Source organism: Pyrgilauda ruficollis, unplaced genomic scaffold (assembly GCF_017590135.1).
Source record: "Pyrgilauda ruficollis isolate IOZ18807 unplaced genomic scaffold, ASM1759013v1 scaffold1, whole genome shotgun sequence".
Taxonomy (NCBI): Eukaryota; Metazoa; Chordata; class Aves; order Passeriformes; family Passeridae; genus Pyrgilauda; species Pyrgilauda ruficollis.
This window is the reverse complement of record NW_024508100.1, coordinates 21,032,069-21,059,952: the sequence shown is the minus strand read 5'-3', so window position 1 is coordinate 21,059,952 and position 27,884 is coordinate 21,032,069. Positions and strand designations below refer to the sequence as shown.

The 27,884-nt window shown below is 35.6% G+C and overlaps 1 protein-coding gene across 11 annotated transcripts in view; it reads left to right on the top strand.

Moving 5' to 3' along the window:
* FRYL (FRY like transcription coactivator) overlaps nucleotides 1-27,884 on the top strand; it is a 158,960-nt gene that overhangs the window by 100,801 nt on the left and 30,275 nt on the right. For 9 of the 11 annotated variants that reach the window (XM_041490308.1, XM_041490395.1, XM_041490477.1 and 6 more), the window contains 24 exons: nucleotides 1,002-1,093; nucleotides 2,174-2,346; nucleotides 2,778-2,938; nucleotides 3,473-3,583; nucleotides 4,452-4,606; nucleotides 4,850-4,949; nucleotides 6,044-6,212; nucleotides 7,001-7,260; nucleotides 8,415-8,555; nucleotides 9,576-9,744; nucleotides 11,035-11,119; nucleotides 12,865-12,977; nucleotides 15,324-15,474; nucleotides 15,815-15,918; nucleotides 16,492-16,677; nucleotides 18,341-18,545; nucleotides 19,405-19,526; nucleotides 19,979-20,169; nucleotides 20,878-20,972; nucleotides 21,985-22,592; nucleotides 23,128-23,225; nucleotides 24,214-24,384; nucleotides 25,335-25,475; nucleotides 27,536-27,733. In XM_041490308.1, the coding sequence (XP_041346242.1) occupies nucleotides 1,002-1,093; nucleotides 2,174-2,346; nucleotides 2,778-2,938; nucleotides 3,473-3,583; nucleotides 4,452-4,606; nucleotides 4,850-4,949; nucleotides 6,044-6,212; nucleotides 7,001-7,260; nucleotides 8,415-8,555; nucleotides 9,576-9,744; nucleotides 11,035-11,119; nucleotides 12,865-12,977; nucleotides 15,324-15,474; nucleotides 15,815-15,918; nucleotides 16,492-16,677; nucleotides 18,341-18,545; nucleotides 19,405-19,526; nucleotides 19,979-20,169; nucleotides 20,878-20,972; nucleotides 21,985-22,592; nucleotides 23,128-23,225; nucleotides 24,214-24,384; nucleotides 25,335-25,475; nucleotides 27,536-27,733 (3,999 nt within the window). The remainder of the gene's footprint in view (nucleotides 1-1,001; nucleotides 1,094-2,173; nucleotides 2,347-2,777; nucleotides 2,939-3,472; nucleotides 3,584-4,451; nucleotides 4,607-4,849; nucleotides 4,950-6,043; nucleotides 6,213-7,000; nucleotides 7,261-8,414; nucleotides 8,556-9,575; nucleotides 9,745-11,034; nucleotides 11,120-12,864; nucleotides 12,978-15,323; nucleotides 15,475-15,814; nucleotides 15,919-16,491; nucleotides 16,678-18,340; nucleotides 18,546-19,404; nucleotides 19,527-19,978; nucleotides 20,170-20,877; nucleotides 20,973-21,984; nucleotides 22,593-23,127; nucleotides 23,226-24,213; nucleotides 24,385-25,334; nucleotides 25,476-27,535; nucleotides 27,734-27,884) is intronic. The other 2 variants (XM_041490643.1, XM_041487642.1) reach the window with 1 other exon arrangement.

Below are 27,884 nucleotides of genomic sequence, written 5' to 3'. Positions count from 1 at the left end.
GGGTTTGGTGGTGGTTTTTAGTGAAAAAGTTTGTAAACTCACCTGACTGATCTAATGAAAATGATGGAAAGGAACAGCACTTCTGTTTCAAAATGTTACTGTACTGTTGTCTGTTGCATCAGGCTTTCATACAAATTGTAGAATCACAGAATATTTTGGGTTGTAAGGTACCTTTAAAGGTCAGCTAATCCACCCACCCTGAAATGAGCAGGAACATCTTCAGCTACATCAGGTTTCTCAGAGCCCCATCAACCTGACCTTGAATGTTTCTGCGGATGGGGCATCTCTCACTTCTCTGGGCAACCTGTTCCAGAGTTTCACACCCTCATCATAAAAATTGCCTCTTTTATATCTAGTCTAAATCTACCCACTTTTACTTTAAAACCATTGCCCCTTGTTGTATCATAAGAGGCCCTGCTAAAATGTTTGTCCCCATCATTCTTACAAGCCCCTTTTAAGCACTGAAAGGTCACAATGAGATCTGCCTGGACCCTTCTCTCCTCCAAGCTGAACAGCCCTAGCTCTCACAGCTTCTCTTCACAAGAGAGGTGCTTCAGCCCTCTGATCGTTTTTGCAGCCCTCCTCTGGACCCACTCCAGTATGTCCATGTCCTTCCTGTGCTTGTGGACCCCAGCAGGCAGTACTTCAGGAGGGGTCTCATGAGAGTGGAGCAGAGAGACAGAATCACCTCCCTCAAAATATGTAGGAAGACTGCCTTCTGCACTTCATTGTTTTATATATTGCACTTAGTGGCAAGAGACTGGATAATACATGTAATAGCAAACCTGGTATATCTCAGAGCTGCAACAGGGAAAATGTTTGTTCACTGTCTGGTTTATTAAACTTGTTAGCAATTTTGGTAACTTATCTTAAAAGGTTGGCACCTCTGATAACAGATGCCAGTTATAGTACAGATATAATAATGCTTTTATAGTCTACTCCGGTTTTCTACTTAGTTTTTCCTCTGCTTCATTTAATTTTGTGTTTCCTCTGATGGACAGAACATGAAACGGCGCAGGCGTCGAGATATTTTACGAGTACAACTAGTACGAATATTTGAACTGTTGGCAGATGCTGGTGTCATTAGTCACAGGTAGGGGCAGCACGCATGGGAAGTTGTTGATGTTTGTGAATTGTCACTGATAGACTTATGACTCAGTATAACAAGCCTGCCAAATTCATCAGTGAGTTTCAGTATACCACTAAATAAATAGACAGGGGTTTATAAAACTCAGAATTTTTCTGGCTTCCTAATTCCTCACTCCCATGTTCTTTGTCACTGTGTTCTGTTTTATTTAAAATGTTGCTATTCCCCATACTTTGAACAGGCAGTACATCATGGTCCCTTTTGTTTGCTCAAACATCGCACCAGTTGTGCAAATTGTAACTATTCTGTGATAATTCAGGAACTTCTGCCTTACATGGAGCACTGGTGCTGGTCAGCACATCCTATGCAGAGAAGGCTACTTGCTCATTAATGTTGGACTTCTGAAGGATGGAGAATGTTAACTTGGTTATTGAGATTTTTTTTTCCTCAGTTTACCCTACTTGTGTAGGGACACTTTGAAAGAAGAAGCTTTGGCATATGTTTTACAGAAGTCCCTAAGAAATTTTTTCCTATGCATGTGGAATAGTGTAAGAACAAGTAAGCTAGGAGATGGTTGGCCCCTTCCTCGCACTCTGTTCGACAGTGATACTTAGACATGTATTTGTCAGCCTTAACAATATATGCATGAAATTCTCAATTTTCCAGTGTACTTCAGAATGTTGCCTCAGAAGCAATGAAATGTCTATCAGCATGCTGATATTTTAGAGTCCAACAATTAAAACCATTCTTTCCCTTATCTTTTAAGGTTTTCACTAGGGGAGGGGGAAGGGACTTTGTGTTTGGAGATTTTAATTAATATTTTTAATACTTGTCCCCAGTATAAGAACTAGTTCTGTGGAAGGATAAGTGACTTCAAATAATTAGATTTGATTCTTAGTTTGCTTTCACTGGAGTTTTTTATTTTATTGCTGAAGTAGAAGCTGGATGAAGAAATTACTTTGAATTAAGTATTTGCAGTGATGAGGGTGTAGGGTTTTTTAAAGATTTAAAAAAACCCGATGATTTTCAAATACTGTATGTAATTACCCTGCTCTTTGATTTTCTAAATTTATTTTATTTGTTCAGTGCAAGTGGTGGCCTTGATAATGAAACACATTCCCTCAACAACACTTTACTTGAGTATGTTGATCTAACAAGACAACTCCTAGAAGCAGAAAATGAAAAGGATTCTGATACATTGAAAGATATCCGATGCCATTTTAGTGCCTTAGTGGCAAATATCATACAAAATGTTCCAGGTATGTGAAAATGTAACTTCTGATTACTGTATTTAATATGCAGTATATTTAAAAAAAACCAAACCCAACTAAACAGAAAGGCACTTCTTATTTGAACCTTTAGAATACTTTTATTAAAATAATTTGTGACATGAGTTTTGAGTATAATTTAGCAGTATGAGTTTTAAGAGGTTTTTGCTACTGTTTGGCAAAGTCTTGTTGATTGTCTATGTATTTGAGTTCTTTGTACTAATAAATACCTTATTCCTGTACACTCCTGGCATTAAACAGGACAATAGTAAACCTACATCCCGGCATTGTGGTGTTAAAATAATAGTGGGTCTTTATATGGATTTTTCCTTTAATATTCATAGTTTGGTTCTGTTTGTGTTACATGCTTTATCTTAAAGAATTGCAAGAGGAGTTTGTATAACGGTGTGCTTTACTTACAGTTCACCAGAGAAGAAGTGTCTTTCCACAGCAGAGTCTGCGCCACAGCCTATTTATGCTGTTCAGTCATTGGGCAGGCCCTTTTAGTATCATGTTTACTCCCCTGGACAGATACAGTGATAGAAACATGCGAATAAACAGACACCAATACTGTGCATTAAAGGTATTTTAACACTTATGAATTTTGGAAATAGATTGTTATGTCAACATGATGCAAATTTAACATTTGGGCTTTTAGATGTGGTTTTCACATCCATGTTTTAGCACCTTTTTATTCCTTCTGCTTACATGTATATTTATGTCAGTTCAGTTTTTCCCATACTGTGACTATTGTACTTGCTATTGAAATTTCTTATAATCACTACTGAATGTTCACTTCCTGACTTTAGTTCTCATTTGCTTAAGTTAAAGGCTTTCTTCTAAATGTACATTAGCAGTGAAACTGGTTAATGGTGTATTAACTCTTCAGTATGTCAGCATTTTACTATTGACCCTTCCTTTTGATTTGAAAGTTGAGAAAAATATGATTTAATAATTTCTTGAATAAAATATTAAACATTTTTTATTCAGGAATAAAAATACCCTTGGTTTTCTCTCTTAACAGGTTAGTATTTAGTTATGTGATATTTTAGTGGACTGAGTAAGAGCGATTCCTATATCTGAGTTAATAAAATGTGTTTTTCATTGCTTTTCAAAGGCTATGTCTGCTGTACTGTGTTGTGGCCCTGTTGCAGACAACGTTGGGCTTTCATCTGATGGCTATTTATACAAATGGCTGGATAATATTTTGGATTCACAAGATAAAAAGGTAATACAAGCAATCTGAACATCACTTTGCAACTATCAGTGCCTCAAACACATGTTTTAGTGAGTTTGCAGACAGATTTGCCTAAGTGCTCTACTTAAGCTTAAAGCTGTTTTAGTAGTGCAGGGTTTTGTACTGTCCTTCATGTGTATTCACCCTGTGGAGGAAGGTGGTCCCTAATCAGACCAGAGAAACAGAATGGAAGAGGAAAGGACAAGGGGTGAAGCACTGTATATTGTTTATAAACTGATCAACCATGTTAAGTTGTAGTAATAAGTTAGAAGAGAGGAGATGAGATTTGGAACATGAACTCTTGTGAGACTGCAGAGTTCCTTGGGGTCCTTTGGAGTTAATAAGACAAAAATTTTCGTCTAAACAGCAAGGTTAGCTTTAAAGGTAGGACCTCTATTGCCCTCTAATGCTAGGACTACATAAAAATACAGCTCCTGTGGGCTACTAAGATTCCAGGAAAGGTGCAAGTCTCCATGCAGAGATCTCCCTTGTATCCCACTGGAATTCTTGCTTGTCTTTAAATGCTTCTTTGTGTCTAATACTTTCAGGGCAATGTTTCAGTGCAAGACATAAAAATGGTAAATAGTTCAGACTAGCCTTGGAACTGAAGGGGGGAAAAAATCAGTAGATATCTAGTTATTTGTGTCAATAATTTATGACTGTGTGCTAGTTGAATAGTAAACAGTGTGGTAGAATTATCTGCTGCCAGTTTAGTCTATGGTGTCATTGGTTTTAGATGGAACAGATTTCATGTTCCCAAAGGTTTCAGCTTTCTTAAATAGTTGTTTTCCTATTTTATGCCATTTTGTAAGTTGGTCTTTTTTTCTACATTTTTAAATATATATTTCCTCTTCCCTAGGTTCACCAGCTAGGCTGTGAGGCAGTCATGCTGCTCTTGGAACTCAATCCTGACCAGAGTAACCTCATGTACTGGGCCGTTGACCGGTGTTACACAGGTTCCAAGCGGGTAGCAGCTGGCTGCTTTAAAGCCATAGCCAGCGTGTTCCAAAACAGGTACTACAGCATTTTTCAAAACTTTAAAACTTCCATTTCCAGTGTGATCTTATGTAGAACTTTGGGTTTTGTTTCCATAGAGAGAAAAGATCATCACTGTTTGTGTGTCTGTGTTCCTAGAGAAACTTCTCAAAATGTTATTCTGTCCCCTATCATATTCCTTATAAATTAAACTTAAATAAATTCAAATCTTAGAAAACCAAATGTAATTTTATTTTTTTCATACTTGCCATATTTTCCTAGGGATTACCAGTGTGATACAGTGACCCTCCTGAATCTGATACTATTTAAAGCAGCTGATTCTACTAGGGCTATCTATGAAGTTGCTATGCAACTATTGCAGGTTTGTAAGCTAATTCTGATTATTATTTTTTTCTTTTAAAATAAAAATTGTCCTATATCTGAAAAAAAATCTGGTTATGCTTGGTTGTCTTCAGTAATGAAATACAATGTTGTTTTTTTTCTTCTCTATTTTAGTACACAGTTAAACCAGATCCTTACCTGGCACAAAGAGACTTTCCTGAAAGTCTGTCTGTTTCCATGCACTCAAGACCTGTATTCTCATAATACCTGCTTTTTCAAGAAACAACCTAAATCAGGACTCTCTTGATTTGGCCCTGAAACAGAGTGATACATAGCTCCATTTGTCTAAAAGCACCTCAGAAGCAGATTGCTTCCCAAGGCTTCGCTGTCTGCTGGGGTAGCAGTCAGTTTTCTGATTTTTGGACTATTACCAAACATTTTTTTCATATGTCCATGTGGAGAGATGACAGTGAAGATCTTGTTACTCATTTAATTTACTTTTGTATAGTCCTTTCTGAGGTCATTTAGGGGTAAGCTTAAGGTAGCATTAGTATTTAAAAATCTCTGCTAATAGTAGCTCAGATCTTAAGTCTTGGAGTTTTTTTCAAAGGTTTTTTGGTCAGCTAAATTCAACAGTGAAGTCCTCACTGAAGTTTCCCCCTTATTGATACATCATCCCCATCTTTCTTCTTGACTGGACACTACTTCTTAAAATCAGCCCAAGTTGATTTTTAAAGTGTCCGAGTGCTTTAGCCTCCTGCTGTATCTCTACCACATCAGAGATTTTGTTGTTCCTGTCCATGTCTCACAGATGAGCAAAAATTGGTATTGTTTGGAAATGCAAATATTAAATAGTATTTCGCATTTCGTTATAGATAAATTTGTATTTAAGATGGTATTATGTGAAAGCAGGTTTTGGAACTTTATTGCTGGAAACTCATCAAGTGGAATGTATCTTAGCTAGTCTTCTATTAATTTACCACAGTATTAGCAAATGCTGTAGCTGTATGGAGATCTGTATAGATAAGAAACATTAAATGAGAATAGCTACGTGAACTTAAGAAGTGATTTTTATTTAAAAATTTCTACAGTAGCTGTATATTTATCTTCAAATTCTGAACATTCCTGTTGCAGATTTTGGAACCAAAGATGTTCCGTTACGCTCACAAACTGGAAGTTCAGCGGATGGATGGGGTTTTGGGACAGCCTTCTCCTTTACCACATTTGTATTCCATGTCGTATTATCAGCTGTCAGAAGAATTAGCAAGGACTTATCCTGAGCTGACACTTGCTATCTTCTCAGGTACGATTTTAAAACTTAAAACCAAAAAGCTTCATCAGGTCAAAAGCATTATACAAAATGTGTCATTCTTATTTTTCAGTAACTGATTTATATGTCATTCACTACAATCAGGACACCAACATCATCATACTGAATAAAATTAAAAAAGCCTACTAAGTGACAGTTTTTGTTCACTTGTGTTTGAAATATGTTCAAGGTGAAAGAACATGAATCAAAAATGTTTTTACTGACTTTCTAATAACCATGGAAAATCACATTATAGAAATAATTTGCAATTTAAAAAAAAAAAAGCATTATTTCATTGTTCTCTGTAGTATGTTATTTATTGTAGATTGCTTAAATACATTATTCTGTAGCACTTTTAAACAATTGCAGAATAATAACCTCTTACATCAGTTTTAGAAACAAAAACTACTAGGACTAATCTAAGGAAGAACAAATTGTACGTGTTTTTTTTGCCAAACTTGGTACATTTTTTTTATGCTATAGGTTTTTCAGTTCCCTCCTTCATTAGAGGAATATATGTACACACACACACACACACACATATGCCTACGAATGTGATTTCTTCAACATACTGTTTGTCAGCAGTGCCTTCAGTTAGCTCTGCTGAAGACCATGGACTTTATCATTATGAAATGGCACTAGTCAGCTAAACAAAAAAAATGCATCTGTATCAGCATGGCATTGTATCAGTATGGTGTGCTGGGCTCATGATTTTTGTTATCACCAACCAGTTCCAATTATTGATTTGGAATTCGTGTATGTACCTAATTTTTGAATGGCAGAAGTAAGTCAGAGAATCCAAACGGCTCACCCAGCTGGGAGGCAGGTGATGCTGCATTATCTGCTGCCATGGATGAACAATATTGAGTTGGTGGACTTGAAGCCTTTGCCAACCATTCGTCGGCAAGATGAAGATGAAGAAGATTCTTTGAAAGACAGAGAAATGATGGTGAACAGTCGACGATGGCTACGAGGAGAAGGCTGGGGATCACCACAGGCTACAGCTATGGTTCTGAACAACCTGATGTACATGACTGCAAAGGTAAAGTTAATTACTTACACGCTTACCTTGTTTCAGTAGATTGCTCTGTTTAGGATGCAAGAAAATACTGTTCAGAGATACTATGTCACCAATCTTTCAAGAGTTACTGTTCATATTTGTGGAGGTACCCTATAGTTTTGAGGTATTCCAAGAAATATGTAATATGTAACATTATTGTTATAGTATAGTGACAGTATGTAACTAATGTTTGGCAATATAGATGTCTACCTGGATAGAGAATACCTAACTGCCTGTATACCTATGATCTCAAAGTGGAGTTTTGGAACCTGCCTTGCTACCAGAGGCTAATTGACTCTCCTCCTTCCTATCATAGCTACTTCCAGCAGAGAAGTATTGCTCACATGCAGTGCTCCTGTCAATGAGAATCCTAGTGATGAGAGATCGTGTTTTGAACTATCAGTTAAAAGCTCTTGTCAGTGTGTGGTCCGTGGAGTTTTATTCAGTATTGTCAGCAACTGGGAGACTGGGTCTCTGTTAAAATTCACAGAATTCTTAGAGTTGAAAGGGAGCTCAGGAGATCATCAGGACCAATCCCACTGCCAAGGGAGGGTCACCCTGGGCATGTTACACAGGAACTTATCTCAGTGGGTTTTTGGTCTCCAGAGGAGGAGTCTTCATGACCTCCCTCAGCAGCCTGTTCCAGTGCTCTGCCACCCTCTATGGAAATAAATTCTTCTTCCTGTTGAGGTGGAGCTTCTTGTGTGTTAGTGTATGCCCATTGCTCCTTGTCCTGTTGCTGGGCACCACCAAAAACAGTCTGGCACCATCCTCCTGGCCTCTAAGATACTAATATGTGTTAATGAGACCCCCCCCCCCCCTCAGTCTTGTCTAGACTAAAAAGGCCCAGCTTCCTCAGTCTAATGTATTTTATATCAATGGGACATATAATATGTACACATATCTTTAGATATATTTTTATACAATTATATCTATAAAAGAAAAAGCTGTTTCCAGAGTATGTTTTTAAAAATACATGTGAAAACATCATTCTGGAACATTAAAAATGCAACAGTTTCCTACAAGACTTATGTCTCTCTTTTCTACAGCCTGTTTCGCTTGATCAGAACAGATAATTTCTGAGTACAATGTTTTCTGATGAAGTTTTCAGGACATCCATTTATTTTGTTTTCTAGTATGGTGATGAAGTGGCTTGGTCAGAGATAGAAAATGTCTGGACTACTTTGGCAGACAGCTGGCCAAAGAATCTGAAAATAATTTTGCACTTCTTGATCAGTATTTGTGGAGTGAACAGTGAACCCAGCCTTTTGCCTTATGTGAGTATGTGATAGATGTCTCATTGGTGCTTACTGATGTTTTAAAAATTAGTATGTCTAGCAGCAAAGATCACCAAATTAAAATGTGAGGTAGGATTTATAGTACCAAAATCTCCACCCTGTATTTTATGATCACTAATACTGTGAACAAATAAAATTCAGTTCTTTTGTTTGTGTCACTTTGGACGTCTATGTCAAAATTACAGAATCAATTTGTCAGTCAGTTAAATTAAGTTGTCATTGCTGGAATGAATGTAGGACTATATGAAGATCATAGATATTATTTAGTGATTAAATAGTAAAAAATGTAAAAGAATTACTAAAGTTTTACGTAGGTCTTAGCATTTTATTTTCTTTTGTCATAAAAAGAAATCTTAAGAGTTTGATAGCTAAACTGGGATTAATTTTATTAAGAGTATACACTGAACAATTTTTACCCATGCTATAATTTAGTATATTCCTAAAAAGCAGACAGATAACACAGGAAAATAAAGCACCAGTTATACCCTGCAGAGCATCATTCTTTCGTGATCAGTATTACACCAAAAAGCCCCACCAACCATCCCAAGCACCCTCAAAACCAATTTTATTTTGAGTGAAAATGTATGTGAGAGCACTGCAGGATAGCATGAAGAAAAATATCATAATATGGAGGAAAAGAAATAGTATAGAACAGAACTGTGAAATATCAAAAAGAAATTATATCAGAAGACATTCATTCCAGTGTTGATCTCAGGTGCTGCTAAAACCTTTGTAAGAAAATGTTTTGCTTAAATAATTTTCAGGAGCATACTTTCAAACTTTACTGTCAGAAGATTTACTTTCTTACTGTTGTGATATATTTCCCATTCTTCATGCTATTGACAGCTAGGAAAGCAACTGGTTGCTTTTAGAACTGGAGTAAATTTCATGGTTCGTCGCTTGCAGTGCAGGTAGATAATGATTCTAACAAGTTGTGATATTAGAATCTTTTCATATAAATATATATATATATATATTTATATATGTTTTTTATGGCAGGTAAAGAAAGTCATTGTTTATTTGGGTAGAGACAAAACAATGCAACTGCTAGAAGAGCTGGTGAGTGAACTTCAGCTTACGGATCCTGTCAGTTCAGGAGTCACCCATATGGATAATCCACCATATTACCGCATTACATCCAGTTACAAAATCCCCTCTGTCACTTCAGGTAGGCATTTACTGATTTAACTCATTTAAACTGTTATTATTGATAATTATAAATATGCTGCTATCAATCAGTAATGCTACTGGAGTGCATTTGTAAATATTCAATAGGAGTGCGAGGTTCTATTTCTAAAAAACAGGTTAAAAGTTTGTTTTACATGATCTGCAGATTTTGGTGTACCCAGAGTTCTTCCTGAAGAACATCTGATAGGTTCACAAGGGATGGGTTAGGGTTGTCTAAATATGTGCATCAGACTTCATCTGTGTACAGAGACCTTGCACTCTTTACCCTCACTCTATGACTTTTATGTCCAGTCAGTAAAATCATGGGGAAAATGTATATAATTTTAAATCCATCTAAGTTGCCACGTTTTAAGTTCCGGTACAGACACAAACTGCATCCATAGGAATTGTTTCAAGAGGATTTAAATTCACTTAGGAAAATTTATCTAGATGTTATTAATGATGGATCACTCATCAAAAAAAACCCCAAAGTGCTGAAAATACCTCATGCTTCAATCCAAGAACATGCTGAGAAATGTGAGGAAAAGCAGTCTTGTTTTGGTGGAGTATCCATCTGTCAAATTGAGCTACAAAAGACATGGATGTGGGGAGAGTATCTAAGCAAGGCCTTAACTTTTGTGCTGCACATTTGTCAATATCATGAAGCAGCCTGGACCTATCACATGTGTTATCTGGATCACAAGGTGGATGCACTGGCACTTGTTCTTGGAAGTGTTTAAAAAAATACAAAAAAAATTCTGGGGCTCTTGCACTTCATGTAATTTAGAATGGCAAAGGCTGGAAGGGTGCAAAGTTGCTTCCAATTGGGGCTGTCAGTTCAGTGTGATGCTTGCAAATTTCTCCTAAAAGAAAATTGTTATAAGCTTCACCACAGGCTATTAGGTTTTAATTCTTAATCCGTTTGTGGTTTGAATTAACTGGATAGCAAAGTCCAACTACATTTTACAGATTACTGTGAGATGTATAATATAGGAAAAAAGGAAATATGTCTCTAGATACTGCTTAAAAAACTTTTTACTTAATTTCAGGAAGAAGTATGGGTACACATTGAATACTTTTTATTTTTTTTCCGGTTAGTGAAATTATGGTAGCAGCTCACAATCCTTTATTGCAGGTGAAAGTATGGCTCAGTTTGTATTTGTGCCAGTTGCTGTAGAATAAACCTGGTTAGGGCTCACGGCAAGGACCAGTAAATAAAGGTCATCTTGTAGTGCTTAAGACTACTCTTCCATTTTATTGACCAACCTTTTTCCTTGCCCATAATTCACAGGTACCACTTCTAGTAGCAATACAATGGTGGCTCCCACAGATGGCAACCCTGACAGTAAACACATGAAAGACAGTATTGAAGAGAAGTAAGTATCTCCTCAAAGAGCAGTTATTAGTTGAATTACAGGAATTCCTTCTAGGTACTTTAAATACTCCCATCTCAGCAGCACCAGGTATGTCTTCATTGCAGGGATTACATTCCATGTAATGTCATGCATGTCAACAGAACTGGAATGCTATTTGATATTAACAGTAGCAGCCTCAGTTGTAGCTTGAACTCCAGTCCAGGTCAGGCATTGTATTGCTACAGCTGTATTGTTGGTGGTGCCTAAAGTAGCTACTATTGCACTGGACTGTGTATGTTCGTATGAGGGCAATTGTACTGTAAGGTGGGGTTGGTGAGACACTGGAACACATTGCCCAGAAAAGTGGATGCCCTATCTCTGGAAGTGTTCAAGGCCAGGCTGGATAGGGCTCTAGTGGAAGGTGTTCCTGCCCATGGCAGGAAGGTTGGAAGCAAATGATCTTTAAGGTCCCTTCCAACCCAAGTAATTATGTGATTTTGTGACTCGCAGATTGGTTTATTACCTCGCTGGAAATGAACAGTTCCTATGTGTTGCTAGTTTATTTTCCCTAACTGGGGTATTTGGATGCCTGATATCTGTGTCAAGATACCTTACAGCTAACTTTAAAACAGATTTCTCCCTCCCTAATTTTTGAGCTATTTAAACCTAATCTTTTGGCAGACACTGTGACTGAGGCTGGTGGAAAGCAAACAGTTGATATAGACTTAGTTAGGCTGTGTACTTGGAGCACAGCAGTATCTGACTGTGGGCATGCTGTCATTTTGTGTTATATGGATAGCTAACCTTCAAGTGAAAAGGGAGTAGAGACTCTGTAATTAGCATGAGCAAAAGTGTGCACATATGCCATTACTGTAGAGGAGCAACTATGTCGTAAGTTCACAAATTTCTGAGTTTCTGACAACTTGAGAGCTTTAATAATTACACTTCTGATATAACTTCCCAGTTGGACACGTTCTTTCTTTCCCTAGGATAATTATGTCAATATAATTGGCGTAGTAAATATAGCGTAGTAAATATATAGAGGCAACCCCAATACTTAAGTTAAATTGGGGTGAGCTGTATGATAGTAAATCACAGAAACCTGGAAGGTGAGATGTCATTCAGAATTCAGCCTAGCAAGGCACAGACAAGGACTTGGCTGCTATGGGGGCTCAAGCTGAAGAAACTTGTAAAGTAACGAAGGCAGTTTTGAAAGTCTCTGTGAGTTTTGGCATATACTGTTGTCTTAAACCTCCCCAGGGTATATACCCTGTACATCTTGGACTTGCCAGGAGGAGAGAATTTTAGAAACTTACGTAGAAACAGTTGGAAATTATGCTTTTAGCACTCTTAATTTCTCTGATTTTTTTATAGTTTATCAGAATAGCAAGGTAGGATCTTGGACATTGTGCGTGTATACATGCATATGTCGCTGCCAGATCACATATGGATTTCCTTATTTTGTTCAAGAGTGAGAAGAACTTATGTAAAATGGTAACAAATATTTTAATGTGCTTAAATGTTAGTGAAAATGATGGAACATGATATACAATTTATAGTGGATAATCTCTGAATCCCCTTATGTGGTGTTGCTTGAGAAGGTATGTCTTACATGGCTGAGGTGCTTTGGCATCATGTTGATTATCCTTGTAAGATGAATTGTTTTTTGTAAAGGAGTTTTGCTGAAACACAGTTTTACTGAGAGACCCTGATTAATGTTTGTCACAGAGTGTCAGTGACTAATTCTGCTTTATTTGCACCTACAGCTACGCACACCTAGACATCTATAGTGGCTTGAACAGCAACTTAAACCGCCAGCACCACAGACTGGAATCTCGCTACAGCAGCAGCTCTGGAGGATCATATGAAGAGGAAAAAAGTAATATTCTTTATTTTAAAATATTTCTATGAATAGCACACAGAGTTTTCACAAGTTAATATTTCTGCTGAAGGTTGTGGAACATAAAGAAAGAAATGAGCACTATCAGTGTTTTTGCATAAACCTATTAAAAATCAGGGTTTTTTTTGTCTTCCTCCATCTTAATTCTGCTATTGAAGTCTGGCATACATTTGACTGCAATAAAATATTCAAGGAAGATAATATATTTTGTGCTTTCTGTTGTCCTCTTGAATGAGTTGTAAACATCTTCCTGAATGAAATGGTTTTACTCTATTTTGTTTGACAGTTAGGCACAAGAAACAGAGATGAGCAGGATGAAGATGAGATTTAAAAAAAGGTGATGGAAAAGAAGTTTTTTTAAAAAAGGAAATTGCAAGTAATTGTTGTTTTAAAGGATAGCATTCCTTGACTTATTTAAAAAAAAGGGTACTAAACTTTTTTGAATCCATTGCAAAGGAAAATATAGCAGGGAAAAAGATTCTCTTCATGTACATCTAATTTCCAACATTGTTCTAAAGACATGTCTTGGGTTGTTTTTTGTGATCTGTGTTGGTTTTTTTTTCCTCTGAGATGCAGTGGTATGGAGGAAGGTAAAAATTTCTTCTGAAACTCCATTATGCATTTGCAAAGATTTCCTTAACAGAGGCTTATTAACTGTGGCTACTTTTGTACCAATGCCTAAGATACAAATCACAAATCATCATGGCAATGCTACGAAAAGCAAAACAGGTCATGTAATCAGGCAAAAATGAGGACAGTGGTCAGGCAGTAAGTGAAGTGTTATATTAGCGGGTTCTGTGTGCTTGGTCAGAAGAGTTGTTTGACTGAAACTCTTGTTCAGCTAACAGGTTGTTAGTAATTTAAATGACTTTGTACTTCACCCTGCATGGGATAATCAGATATATTTCAGTCGTGATAGTGGTCCCACAGACTTAGGTTTCATTCAATTTTCTATTGACCATTGATTTTACTACCGGTTAAGTTGTTTGGATATGTTACAGCACACAGTGCAACACTGCATTTTCACTAATTTTCTTGTGTGACTGAACAACAGGAGGTGAACTTCTGCATTTTGAGCTTTAGATGTCAGTATGGAACCTATCCTGTCCATGCTGTATTGAAGCAACAAGAGTCCATTAGGATCTTCTGATGCACTCTTCAATGACTGATTCTTTGCACACTGTGAAGATTAGAGTGAATATGTAGTTCTTACTTCCTCTGTTAAGGAGGTGAAACCTAATGTCCTCTACATAGATTACTGTAAGGGCTGGACATATTAAGGCAGAATCTGCTAAAATTTGGGTCAGTAACAGGTTAATGGCTTCTGGTCAGCCAGAGTGTTTATTACCGCATGGATAGGCATTATCCATAATCACAGCTGCAGTCAGTTTTGGATTTGTTTGCTGTTTGTCATACCAACACTGAGTATCCTGAACTAAATGATATTTCACATGTTCCATCAGTAAGGAGTTTGTCACTTCTAGTGGAGAAGGTGATAATGAGCTGATACATGTGTGAACGTCTGAAACTTCTGCAGCTGTACTTCCAAACAGAGCTGGTAGAATCACTGAAACATTGAACTGTTGAAGCTGTTTCCTTGTTTCTAGTCTTGACTGATAATTCTGAAGTCCAAAACAACTTTTAAACCAGAAAAGTATTTTGGGTGTGTTAACACAATATACTCTCATACCAAACAGCTGATGTTTTTCTTGCACTTTTGAAGCTTGCTAAATAAAAAGCTAAATGTCTTTCTGTGCTTTCTTGACAAATTGACTGATTTTCTGAGCAATAGCTTTTATCAACGAATGGGATTGGGCTGTGCTGTTGTAGAAGTGGCAATTTCCAAGTTACCCATGGATCAGGCCAGCATTATCTGGCAGATAGCACTGGTGAGGTTTTGATCTGAGACCTATAAAGATGTGCTCTTGATGAATACTTCCTTAGCCTATAATGAAATGCTCTTCAAGATGAGTTCAGTTAAATCTTAGGGCCCAGCCTTAATTAACTCCCTATCTGGCATGAGGTTTGAAATTCAAGGAAATTACATCAGATCACTTTGCCTTTTATCATAGATTTTATGAACCTATTCAAAAACATCTTAGTCTGTTATGTGTGTAACTTCTGTAGAATCATCCTTATATTAAAAGAAGTAGCAGTTCTTTTCTTTTAAAAAACTGCATCCAACTACTACTGCTTACAGCTGGCTCCCCTTCCCCTCTCCTAGATCTCAACTTTCCAAGAATTTAAAAATATTTCTTTGAAGGCTGTAACATACAGAAATATGCATTGTAAATATATTTCTGGTTTAATTTTCTGTTGTGTTAGGTGATTCAATGCCTCTGTATTCCAACTGGCGGTTGAAGGTGATGGAGCACAATCAAGGAGAGCCTCTCCCTTTCCCACCTTCTGGAGGTTGCTGGTCACCACTGGTGGATTACTTGCCTGAAACTTCTCCTCCGGGCATGTCACTTCACAGGTAGCTGTTTTGGCAATGCCACTGGCAGTTCATTATGTTTTCATTTGTGTTGCACAAATACAGTCATTTGAAGATGGCAGATTAAAGGGCAGTTAATAATACATTTGTTTTCTGTGGGTTTACTTGCAGGTCTAGCAATTTAAGATTACTCAAGTTTTTAATCTGGAGGATTAAAGTGTTTCTATTTTTATTATGAGCCTTCATCTTTTACCTTATAACACAGCTTTGTGAATATTTATAGACTGAAGAATACAAGTTCGAAGCATATGAAGCTTTTTGCAGCTCTTTGTGAAGTTCCTGTTACATTCTTCTAATATACTATTTTTTTTTTTTGTTTTAGGTGCAATATAGCAGTGATTCTTTTGACTGATTTGATAGTTGACCACAGTGTAAAGGTGGAATGGGGAGGATACTTGCATCTTTTACTTCATGCAATTTTTATAGGTAACTAACTTCTTACAGAAATACTTATAGTAACTTGAGGAATTCTCAGCTTTTCTTTTTGATATTTAAATTAATTTTTGCCATTGTATTGAAATCCCATTAATTTGATAATATTTACAGTATTTTTAAAAATTCAATTAAATGTCTTTCTGCTTAATTGGTATAATATAGATTTTTTGGAGTTGTTTTAAGACACTTTGTTTAGGAGTCACTTTTACCTCTGGTAGAAGGCACAGTAAAATTCAGTGTTTTCCTTATTATTTCTAAGTGTATTAATTTTCATACAGAGCACAAATGAAGTTCTTACTTAAAATTCTTCCTACTTAAAATTACTTTGTACTTTAACCTTGCATGGGATTATCAGATATATTTTAGTCTGATCAACGTACAGTTTGTTAAACTATATGATGTTGTTTCTATACTGAAGCACTGAAAAAATACTGTTTAGAGAATTCTATATCTGTTACTTGGTAAAGTATAACAGACCAATTTGAATACTGCTATTTTTTAAATAATGTAATTCAGCATGCTCTTTGAATGTTATAAAGCCTTGCTGTTTTCCTTTTGTGTCAGGTTTTGATCACGGTCACCCTGAAGTCTATGAGCATTGTAAGCGACTACTTTTGCATCTACTGATAGTGATGGGCTCTGGCAGTAATGTCCAATCTGTTGCTTCTGTCCTGCTCAGAAACAGAGAGTTCAATGAGTCCAGGGTGCTTACTGTCAAGCAAACTACCCATTTAGATTACACTTTCACAGGTATGCTTTTGATTTATTACATGTTGCCTGTTAAAATTACATGGGAAGTTATCTCTTCTTACAGACATTATTAAGGTTTCTGCTGCTTGTAATATTTTTCTGAGGCCTTGGCATTAAAATTTCTTTGAATTTTAATTAAGTCAAAATGAATAGAGCTCTTATTGGCACTTGGTGCTCATTCATCAAAGTAGGGAGCAGAGGCGTATGATGGATAGTAGTGGAAATCAAAGAGGGAGCTTTATGTTTTGGAACTTTATTACAGCAGTTTTCATTATGCCTTTGAAAATAAAAAATAAGAAGATACATCTCTTACTTGTTTATAGCAACTTAAAATTTCCAAGTTTTGTCAGCTGTGATTGCATTCTCAATTGGCTATCAGAATATTTTTTTAGATATTAGTTTTAAATATTCCCCTTAACTTTACAATATTGTAATTATAGAGTATACTCTATTTTTCTATGTATCTCTTTATGAAGGGAATATTTTGATGGTGAGACTGTACTGCAGATTCTATTTAATTAGGTTTGGGGTTTTTTAAATTTAGTATTTCATATTATTTCAGTAGGTGGCAGCATATTGCCATTGTTCTCTTTTGTTCACATTAGTAATGGTTTTAGTACTTAGCAGAAGTAGTTGTCTGATTTATTAACTTAGTTTTTTTCAGTAATGAGGAATTAAATTCCACTGTGTATAATGGAAGAATTATTTTATAGGAATCTGTTCAGCAGAACTTTAATGGTGCATCTACACAGTGGCATATGCAAACCATTCCCTTCCTAATCTTTAAGGGCTTGGATAAAACTGTCTAAACATGACACAATAAAACAAAGATGTTTGACAGAAACTAGAATAAGGTCAGCATCAAACATTTCCAGCTGGGGATTAGGATAAGGTGTTTACAGGTATGCATGCCTAGCACAAGGTTGGACAAGCTAATTTTAAATTTTATTTGAGCTGGCTAAGCCCCAGTCCAAACTCTGTGATTCTATAGTGGAAATTTGTAGTGGTTTAGTGAGTCTTAAGCTTATTTAAGTACAAGTGCTACAGTAAAAGGCTCTGCCAGTTTTTCTTGATAGTTTACAGTCCCCCAGCCCTTCATAGATGGATAGAAGGGCAATGTGAGCAGTTGTATTTTATTGTCATGTGATTCTTTATATGGAAGAGAAAAATCTTCTGGCTGCAAGATTAAGCTAACTTCAGAGAAACTTTGTGCAGCCACAGGGGCTCTGCTCAGAGTCCATTCACCAGATAATACTTAGTATTCACTAATTTCAAGTACTGTCAGTTACAGTGGGACTGGGTTTTACCAAAAAAAGTCTGCTCATTAGTAAGAAATAATCTGTATAATTTTTTAAATTAAGTTGAGATACCTCAGCAGCTGGTGAGCTCTGATACTATTAGTAGAAAATCAAGGATAATACAGAAGTTTTAAAAAGGGATCTAGCAGTTCCCAATTAAAGTTCATATAAGTCATGTGAAGAATTTGGATATATGAGATTTTTTTATTTCATTGAAATTACTGCATCAATTAATTTATTATCTTTTAAGTATTCACATTACATTTACTAAGTTATTGATCTTTTTAGAGGGCGATTTTTTCTTTTTATATATTTAATATTAACTGTCAACTTTAAAGTGCATAATCATCTTGTTTCAATTTCAGCAGGTGTTCATGATTTTATACCTGATTACCAGCCCTCCCCAATGACAGACTCAGGGCTTAGTTCAAGTTCTACCTCTTCTAGCATCAGTTTAGGAAATACAAGTGCTGCCATTTCTCAACTGCACACCACAATCCTCAATGAGGTTGACATTTCAGTAGAGCAGGATGAAAAAGTGAAAACTCTTATAGAATTTATTACCTCAAGGTAAGATTTCAGTTTTTACTTTGTCAAGACACATATTTTGTGGAAAAATGGCAAATCTCTCACTATTTAGCATCATGTTCTCTAATTCTGTCTCTGTTCTGTCACCGGTTAATGTTTTTATGTGGTACACATACGAAAAGTTCTAGCTTTCCAACACTTTCAGAGAATTTTGACCATCCTTTCAAGTCCTGTCTGTTTAAAATTATTTTGCCATGTTTTATTCTGAATTAGGGCAGGAATACATTGAGATGATTAGAGAGCTGCAAGATTTGTGTACAGTTTAGGGATTACCTATTTGTAGAGAGCTGACTATTCAAAAATGATGAATTTGTTGCACAGGACATTGGTAAAATCATCCACATTCATGCACTTTGTATGGTAGTTTATATTAAGCTTTCAAGATGGTGTTAATCTGAAATCCTACCTGTTTCTCCATGCTTTGATACTTTTTCTTTACCTCAGCCCAAAATTATAATAGTGTGGCATATCGATGGAAAGGAATTGGGACAAAAGTTAGTTAGGAAATACATAATGGTGGTAGTTGTACTGGTTCTTTTTTAGAGAACTATCTATTATACTGCAGCTATACCAGAGAACAATTCTTCCATCTTCTTACCCACTTATTTCAGTTGGAACAGATACACTGCTTTTCACTTTGTCTTAACTTCTTGTATATTGTAAAATATTGCTCAGTTGTCAAAATTCTTTCCAATTCATGTCTGCTCTTCTAGATGGTTTCTTTTAGGTGGTACATAGAGATTCTTTTGCAATTAACCTTAAGGTTTAAATGTAATTTAAACAATATTAAGGACAAAGGCTACGTTTTATATTCTGTTTACTCTATTTTTATATTTTCTAGGAAAAGAGGCCCACTTTGGAATCATGAAGATGTTTCAGCCAAGAACCCTAATATAAAAAGTGCTGAACAGCTCACTGTGTTTTTAAAGCATGTGGTATCCATATTTAAACAGTCTAGCTCAGGTATGTTAGCAAACAGACGCTGCGAACTAAATAAATACTTTTTAACACATGTAAATGCATAGGTTATCTATAAAATCACTCTAGGAAATTACTGCTTCTAAATAATAGTTTTCTTGTGTATTGCTCACTTCAGTTCATGTTTCTGTTATGACAGATTTAAATATAATCTTTTAGGAATGAGATAAAACATCTTATTAATTTATTTTGAACTGTTAGTATTCTAATAATAAATGTTTTATTGTCTGCAAGTCTCTCTACCATTAAATATTTGGAATATATGTTTTATATTCCTGTAAAGATTTGTGAGACTAATACTTCTTGAGAAAAATGTAGAGGATGTGAGAGTGTTTTAAATTTGGGAATGACTGCGGCAGTTTACTCTTCAGTAAATTCAAGTGGATTTGTTTTTTTTATAAAGCAGTGTTGCTTGAATATTTATTTGCCTTTAATAGGAGGATATCAATTGGAACATCGTCTCAGTGAAGTTGCTTTGCAAACTGCTCTTTCCTGCTCCTCTCGCCATTATGCTGGGAGGTCCTTTCAGATTTTCAGGGCTCTGAAGCAGCCTCTCACTCCATCTACACTTTCTGATGTTCTCTCCAGACTAGTAGAAACTGTTGGAGATGCAGGAGAAGAAGCTCAGGTATTTGAAATTTTGCTTCCACTTTATTAGAAAGCTAAGTGTGCCTAAATGATGTGTGTGCATTATTAGCAAAATTGAAAAGCATTATTTTATTCAGTTGTTTTTTATTTTTAAATCTTTCAAATATAAAACAGTTTTAATCATGACACTTCCTGAATTTCACCTAATTAACTGAGGAAAAGTTGTTCATATTCTCTTCTACAGCAGGAGGCTCTTTGAGAGAGTTTGATACAGCTCTTTCCTGTAGACACCACCTCTTTTATTGTTAGAGAATACGGACATCGTCTATATAAGAAATTTTTTTAAAAAATTTTATTTAATTATTTATTTTTGTTTTCTTTTGTAAGAACTTTACCCGATAAAGTGTTAACAATCATTCAACTTAGTGTCATTGTACATCTTAAGAGTGTATCTAATATTTTAATACTGCAAAATGAGTCTGAATTACTTCATCCTTCAATCCATCCTTAAAAACAACGCAAACTAGAAATAATTCAGTAAATGCTTATAAATAAATTGAAGTTTTTCCTTGTCTTGAAGCCATACTGCGAAGTTGAGCTGTCTCATGAGGATTGTGTTCTAATTGAAGCATAAAATAATTTAGTTACTGCTACTGATTTTATATTTTTATATTACTACTCAGTAGATTTTTCCATGATCTTCCTTGTGCATATTGCATAATTTATAAGGGCCTGTGGCTTTCCTCAGGGTTTCGTCATAGAGCTGCTTTTGACTTTAGAATCTGCCATTGATACATTGGCTGAAACCATGAAACATTATGATCTGCTTTCTGCCCTTTCCCAGTAAGTTCTCTGATTAGTCAATCTTCATTATGCATTTTTATACATTTGGATTATTTAAAATCTGTATTACAAATGTAATGAAATAATTTCTTGTCATCTTTGCAGAATAATTGTATCCATATAGCAAAATTGCTTGCCCTGGTATGTTTTTATCATTCTGCCTCAAGCAAAACTTGTAAGAATCTAGCTTTCCTGAAAAGGATATCTTATTGCCTTTATGATTTACCCTCTTGGGTTCAATTTAATTTTGTAAAAATGGTGTTCCAGAAGTTTCTTATGGCTCAGTTCTGAAATATTGTCAGTTCTTCTTAAACTTCTTGAATGTAATGGCTCTGCAAATGTTGGTCTGTCTTAGGCCTCAAGTTTGTTGTCCATATATAAAAAGTGTAACTGAACAGTCTGAGTCACTTGTGTGTCTCATTACAGTTTGAGTGGTTACCCTGATGACTTTTTATCAAACTGAAAAAACATCCCTAAATGTACAGACATCTGTATTTGTTTGATTTCCTTGCAAAGTTTTTGAAAATGCTGAGGTTTCTAGGAATATATTCAATTTTTCAGTATCATTATAGGAAGTGTTGAGTTTCCTAGGTCAGATACCTCAGACAAATACATGGTAATAATTGTATTAATTCAATCATTTCCCTACTTTTATCACATCTTTAAATAAGTTGGAATGCTAGATCATCACTTACACATAATCTTTTACATGCTATGGGCTAATTTTTCCAATTTTGCTGTAATTTTATGGTATTCTGGGATTGTAACAAATAGATTTGGTAGAAAAGATAACAGGATGCTGCAATCTTGTCTTTATGCCATAACGATATTTTAATAGTAGATACAGAAATCCTATATTTACATGTATTATAATACTCTTAGGGTGATGAAACAGTATACTGCCTGTGTATGTGATTAGTGTAACATCTTCTTTCTTTTTTCCCTTCTTCTAAATTTTTTGTTATTAAAGTATTTTGCATGTAACAATATGTAATACTGATTTTTATTTTAGAACATCGTACCATGATTCTGTAATGGGAAACAAGTATGCAGCTAATAGGAAAAGCACTGGACAGATAAATCTAAGCACAAGTCCCATTAGTAGTGGCAGTTGTTTGGGATACTACAGCAATACAAGGAGTAATTCCTTGAGACTGAATTTAATCAGCGAGCGGAGAGGCGACCGGCGACGGAGCAACACACTGGATATAATGGATGGAAGGATAAATCACGGTGGAAGTTTGGCAAGGACTAGAAGCCTTTCCTCCCTGAGAGAGGGAGGGATGTATGATGTGCAGCCCACTACTGACCCTGTCAACTTGATGGCCACCATATTTTGGATTGCAGCTTCGTTGCTGGAGTCAGATTATGAGTATGAATACCTTCTGGCTCTCAAACTACTCAACAAGCTTCTTATTCACATGCCTCTGGATAAATCAGAGAGTCGGGAAAAGATAGAAGAGGTGCAGAATAAACTGAAATGGAATAACTTTCCAGGCCTTCAGCAGCTTTTTCTGAAAGGCTTTACTTCAGCCTCTACACAAGAAATGACAGTTCATCTCCTCAGTAAACTCATCACAATTTCCCGGCATGCTTTGGTGGATCCTTCTCAGTTAGCAGGTACCTTTAGTAAATATGTGATAAAAATGTATTTTTTCATCGAATTAAGTAGAGTCAAAATCAGTAGTAATTGTGCGTTTGCCTTAAAGAAACACTGCTGTAAAACACTTTCTGCAGTTGTCTGTATTACACTGCTACATAGTGGGAATACATTACAGACTGTGATTATCTTACAAGCAAGATTGCATGTAAACTTTACGCATTGACTATTGTTTGCCAGTGAATTTTAGGAGCTGTGTATTTTTTTTTTTCATTATCTTATGCTAACAAGCTCAGTTAGCCCTATTTACACATTTTTAGAAACAATGTGACATAGTGCCTAAAACTATCCAGTTTCATGGTAGTTTTGATTAATTGGTCCAGTGATGATTTTATTTTCATCATGCATCATAAATGTATGTGTATATATAATTTATATATCTTTGTGAAAGTATGTGTCATGCTGTCAGAATTTTAAATACCAGCTAACTTCACATTAAATTAAGTAATTAAAAACCTTAAGGACTCATATAACTCTGTTTATGTATGTGTTTAGGATTTCCCCTAAACATCTTGTGCCTACTTCCTCATCTGATACAACATTTTGATAACCCAACTCAGTTTTGTAAAGAAACAGCTGACAGGATAGCAAAGGTATGTAACATGATGCTGGGAGAAGTATCCAGGAGGATATATATACCAGCATTGTCTCTGTATTTTTGGGGTCCCTAATGCAATAGTTCTATGTGATTCTAATAGTAATATACACATAATCATGAGGTCATATTTTAAAGATATGATCCAGTCTAATTTATATAGCTGGACCTTGTATCAAGCCCTGAGGTTGTTTGTCAATGAAAAAACACATTTAGCTTATTCTGTAAAATTGAGATTTCAATAACAAATTTTCTTACCAATTATATCAATTACTTTTTCTTACTTGTCTGATTTTTCTGCTTGTAATTTTGAATGTCAACCTAATCACATTTATGCATGCTTCCTAATTTTCTTACGAGAAGAAAGTGATTCTTACTGGTAGAGAAGAAAAGGCTGTATGTTCTTTCTACTACTTACACAGAGTAAAATACACCTAGAAATATTTCTGAACTGTGGTGGCTGTTACAAGTATGTAGTGCACACCAGCTGTTAGCCAGGATGGTGTTGTACTGGCCTGACAGACTCTTTCTTTTAAGGAACAATGTGGAAAGGGGAGTAGGAAAGAGCTGTGTGGCACAGGAGATGCAGGCATACACCTCTGGCTGCTCGGGCTGTAACATGTGAACCATTAAACCACTGAAGCTGTGCACAGGCTGACTCAAAGAGTATGTGCCTGATGCAAGTGCAGAAATCACTGCTGCCCTTAAATACTTGTATTACTCGAGTGAGGGATATTGGTTGATCATACCAAATGTATGATGAGGAGATAAACTTGGAACGTGGATGCCACAGTACCAAAATTGAGCAGAAACTGTAGGTCATGCTTGTCTGGTTGGTTAGATTTCACTTACTAGAAAATAACTGAAGTGAAATTTTGGAAATGAAATCTTGGAGTGAAATCTGGCAGAAGTGCATAATAACTCATGAATGCTTGGATTTAAAAAAAAAAAAATCTAATATAATTAAATATGGTTTTGCTTTTCAGGTTTGTGCAGAGGAGAAGTCACCAACTCTTGCCAATCTGGCTCATATGATGAGTTTATACAGTACACACAGTTACTCCAGAGACTGTTCTAACTGGATTAATGTAGTGTGTAGATACTTGCATGACTCTTTCTCAGATGCCACATTTAACCTCATAACTTATCTTGCAGAGGTAAATTTTTACTAGAAGTATCTCACGTTGACAATTCACTGCCAATTCCTATTTTCTCATGATTGTGAATATCAAGGGGAATTCAGCATACCTTCTCTAACAGGAAAATATTACTACAGTGTTCTAGGATGTAGAAAAGGGATGACTACTGCTATTTTGGAGTGCCGTAATTTGTAAATACCTTGAAATTATAATGCCTTTAATGACAGGTCTCCTTTTGTGAGAATGGTGTTTGGCAGTAGGTGTTTTATATTCTGTACTGCATCAATATTCACTTCTCTTTAGCAAAATAAGCTTAATGCAAATTTTAAGAGACCTTCTTTAGCCAGGTACACGTCTTTATCACAACTTTAAAAATTAATTGCAAAGTTCATTTGTAAGTAGTGCTTAATGCAGAAAAGGATAATTTAAATTAGAGAAATCAGTACATTATTCTGCTGGCCATTCATACAGGAAAGCTGTTAAGTACTTTGTATGAAAAGCTTGTAGAGCTTTTCCTTGAAGTGTATCACTTCAAACTGATGGAGGCATTTAAAAAAATTTGTTGGTTCTTACAAATGACTTTATATGTACATTTTTTGTTTGTAAAACTGCATTTACCAACCTTCTTTAAGGTGTTGCCGTAATTGTTTTTCATAGTTTTAAGATTTTGAATTAGCATGAACACTTATTTAGTGAAAAGTGTTTTACTATGAGGTGGTTTCGATCTGTGCTAAAAATATGTCAGAAATCAGGGGAAAATTTGAATTAGGACAAAAACCATTGTGCTGTTGCATTACTGATTTTAGTGCTAAAGCAAAAGTTTGAAAAACAGTAAGTGCTACATTTAAGTTTCTTGAAGGGAAAAAATAAATGTGTGTAGAAGTTAGCTGTATTTTAATGTTTGCTTTCACTTTTTGCTACCATTAAAGGCCCTAATTAAATTTTGTATTTTAAAAATCTTTTTTTAGCTGTTAGAGAAAGGCTTATCCAGTATGCAACAGTCCTTGCTGCAGATCATTTACAGTCTTCTGAGTCATATTGACCTGTCCACAGCTCCAGTGAAGCAGTTTAATTTGGAAATCATAAAAGTTATTGGTAAATATGTTCAGGTAGGTACTCTGAAGAACTGTAAAAGCCTGTCTGCTCATTATCAAAATGGCATCAAAATTACACATTAATTTTGGGGGCAACTTATTTCAGATATAAATAAGATGCTTGTAGTCAGATTCCATAGACTTTGTTTTTCCCTAAGTACTTAATTCACTAGATGCTTTTGCATTTGTCCAGTGTGGTTTGGATCTGGTGGAACACGTTGTCTGGGTGAGTGTGTATCTGTGTACGGATGTAAGCAACTTGTCATACGTAGTTAGAGAAGATTATCCTTCAACTACTAAAACACAAGGAAGTGTTTACTGCTAAGCTGGACAAATGTTTTCTTTATGTGTATAAGCTTTAAAAAGAAAATTTTACGGTTAAATGAATATTTAAATCACTCTCAGTAATATATCCATGAGGAACTTTAAGGTGCACCTTAACAAAATTGAGTACATTTTTTATTAAAGAAAGTCCCAAAAGATGAACCACAGTGTTTTGCCCTAGGTAATTTAAGCCTTTGTACTTGAAACACAAATTTTATGAAAATCTGTTACACAGAAGAAAGTATAGTGGCTTACTGAAAGATTTTATAAAAATGCCTGTAGCATAAAACCATTTCAGTGCACAACATTCTCTTCTTTTTCTCTGAATTCCATTATTGCCAAATGTATTTCAGTCAAATGGTTTAATCATAATTAACCAGGAAAGTCATGTTCCCTGGATGTTTTGTTATTGATGGATATGTACTTTAGATATTGTGCTCCTGTCAGAGTGCATTAGGCAAAATGAAATGATTAGCATTAGCTATAGTTTTTATGGCCTGGTGGCTTCTTGCTTTGCCTCTAACCCCTCTCTGAGCTTTCTATGCAAGCCCACACTACCATGGAATGTAATCTTAATTAGATGTAAGCTATCAAAAGATGATTCCAGCGAAAAAACATTCCAGAGAAGTCTTAACATATTTTTGGTAAAATAAAATGTGTTGCTATAAATGAGAAAAGTAAAGATCATAAATTTATCATGTCCTGTTTAAATTTTCTACTAGGCTTTGGGTCTTTTCAGTCCTCTGCAATGACAAAGGCTGTAAATATATCTCAGTTGCTACAGGATAGTTCCAGTTTGAGACTCCTTTTTTATGCTTATGATGCACAGATATTGAGGAGATTATTGAAGACTCTCATTATCTGCAAAGAAGAATAAAGCATATACTACTTAGAGAACTGAAAGGGGTGTTTACTTTTTTTAATGCAATAAAATAATATTTTTATAAACATGGCCTCCTAATAAAAAAATTTTAAAAAACAGACATCATGCTGATTTCAAAAATTGGAAAATTTAAGTTTCAGGCAGAATCCTTGCATTTCTGGGAGTGTAAATCTTAATCTTTGCACAAAGCTGCTTATATTTTATGTATCTTCTGATTCTTTTCACAGTGTGTGTAATTAAAACTACTGAATTATGTACATTGTCTTAATCATCTTTTTAAGGAAAGCCCACTTAACTCTGGCTCTGCCTCTTATATTTTCACATTTTTTCCATAGCATTTTGAAGCACTCTATTGGTTTGATACTAAAAACTTTGTAAATGTTTTCACTTCTTTGTTAAAATCTTTTGTATTTCCTCATGTATTTCAAGCAAGGAATAATTTTACTTGTTTCAATTTCCATTTATCCTCCCCATAACTGTAAAATAATTAAAGATGTCAAGAGATGGAATTGTTAGTTTGAGTACTATCAGTTACTCTAGTTAAGTGATAGTTAAATACTCTCAGTTTCTGTCTCCTGGGTCACAAGGGGCCAGTGCTTCAGACAATGGTAAAAAACATGGTGTAACTACAGGGATGGAGGCACATGGACTGTGGTCTGGTTGTGGCTGGACCTGACCACACTCCATGGGATGGCCACTGCTTTCCTGGCACTTGAGGGTCTGAAGTTTCCCACCTGTGCTAGCCCCTTCAGCCATGGGTAATAGATCAGAGGTTTTGGGTTGGGGATTCCTACAAAATGCTACCGTACATAAAAATTGCTGTCCTGGTTGAAGGGATTGTTGTGTGATTTGTGTATGTTCTCTTCAGAGTCCATATTGGAAGGAAGCCCTTAATATTCTGAAACTGGTGGTGTCTCGGTCAGCAAGCCTTGTTGTGCCTAATGATATTCCAAAGTCTTATGGAGGTGACATAGGTTCTCCGGAAATCTCTTTCACGAAAATTTTTAATAATGTCTCCAAAGAGCTACCTGGGAAGACCTTAGATTTTCATTTTGATATATCAGAGGTAATTATTATATTTAGATGACAATGCACTTACGACTTGCTGTTACAAACTCAGGTGCTATTTTTTGTTAGCCTTCTACATTTACATGTTTCTGAATAAGTACAGTTTTTAAGAATGGCAGAGACTGAAGTTTTACGTACTTGTAAATGAG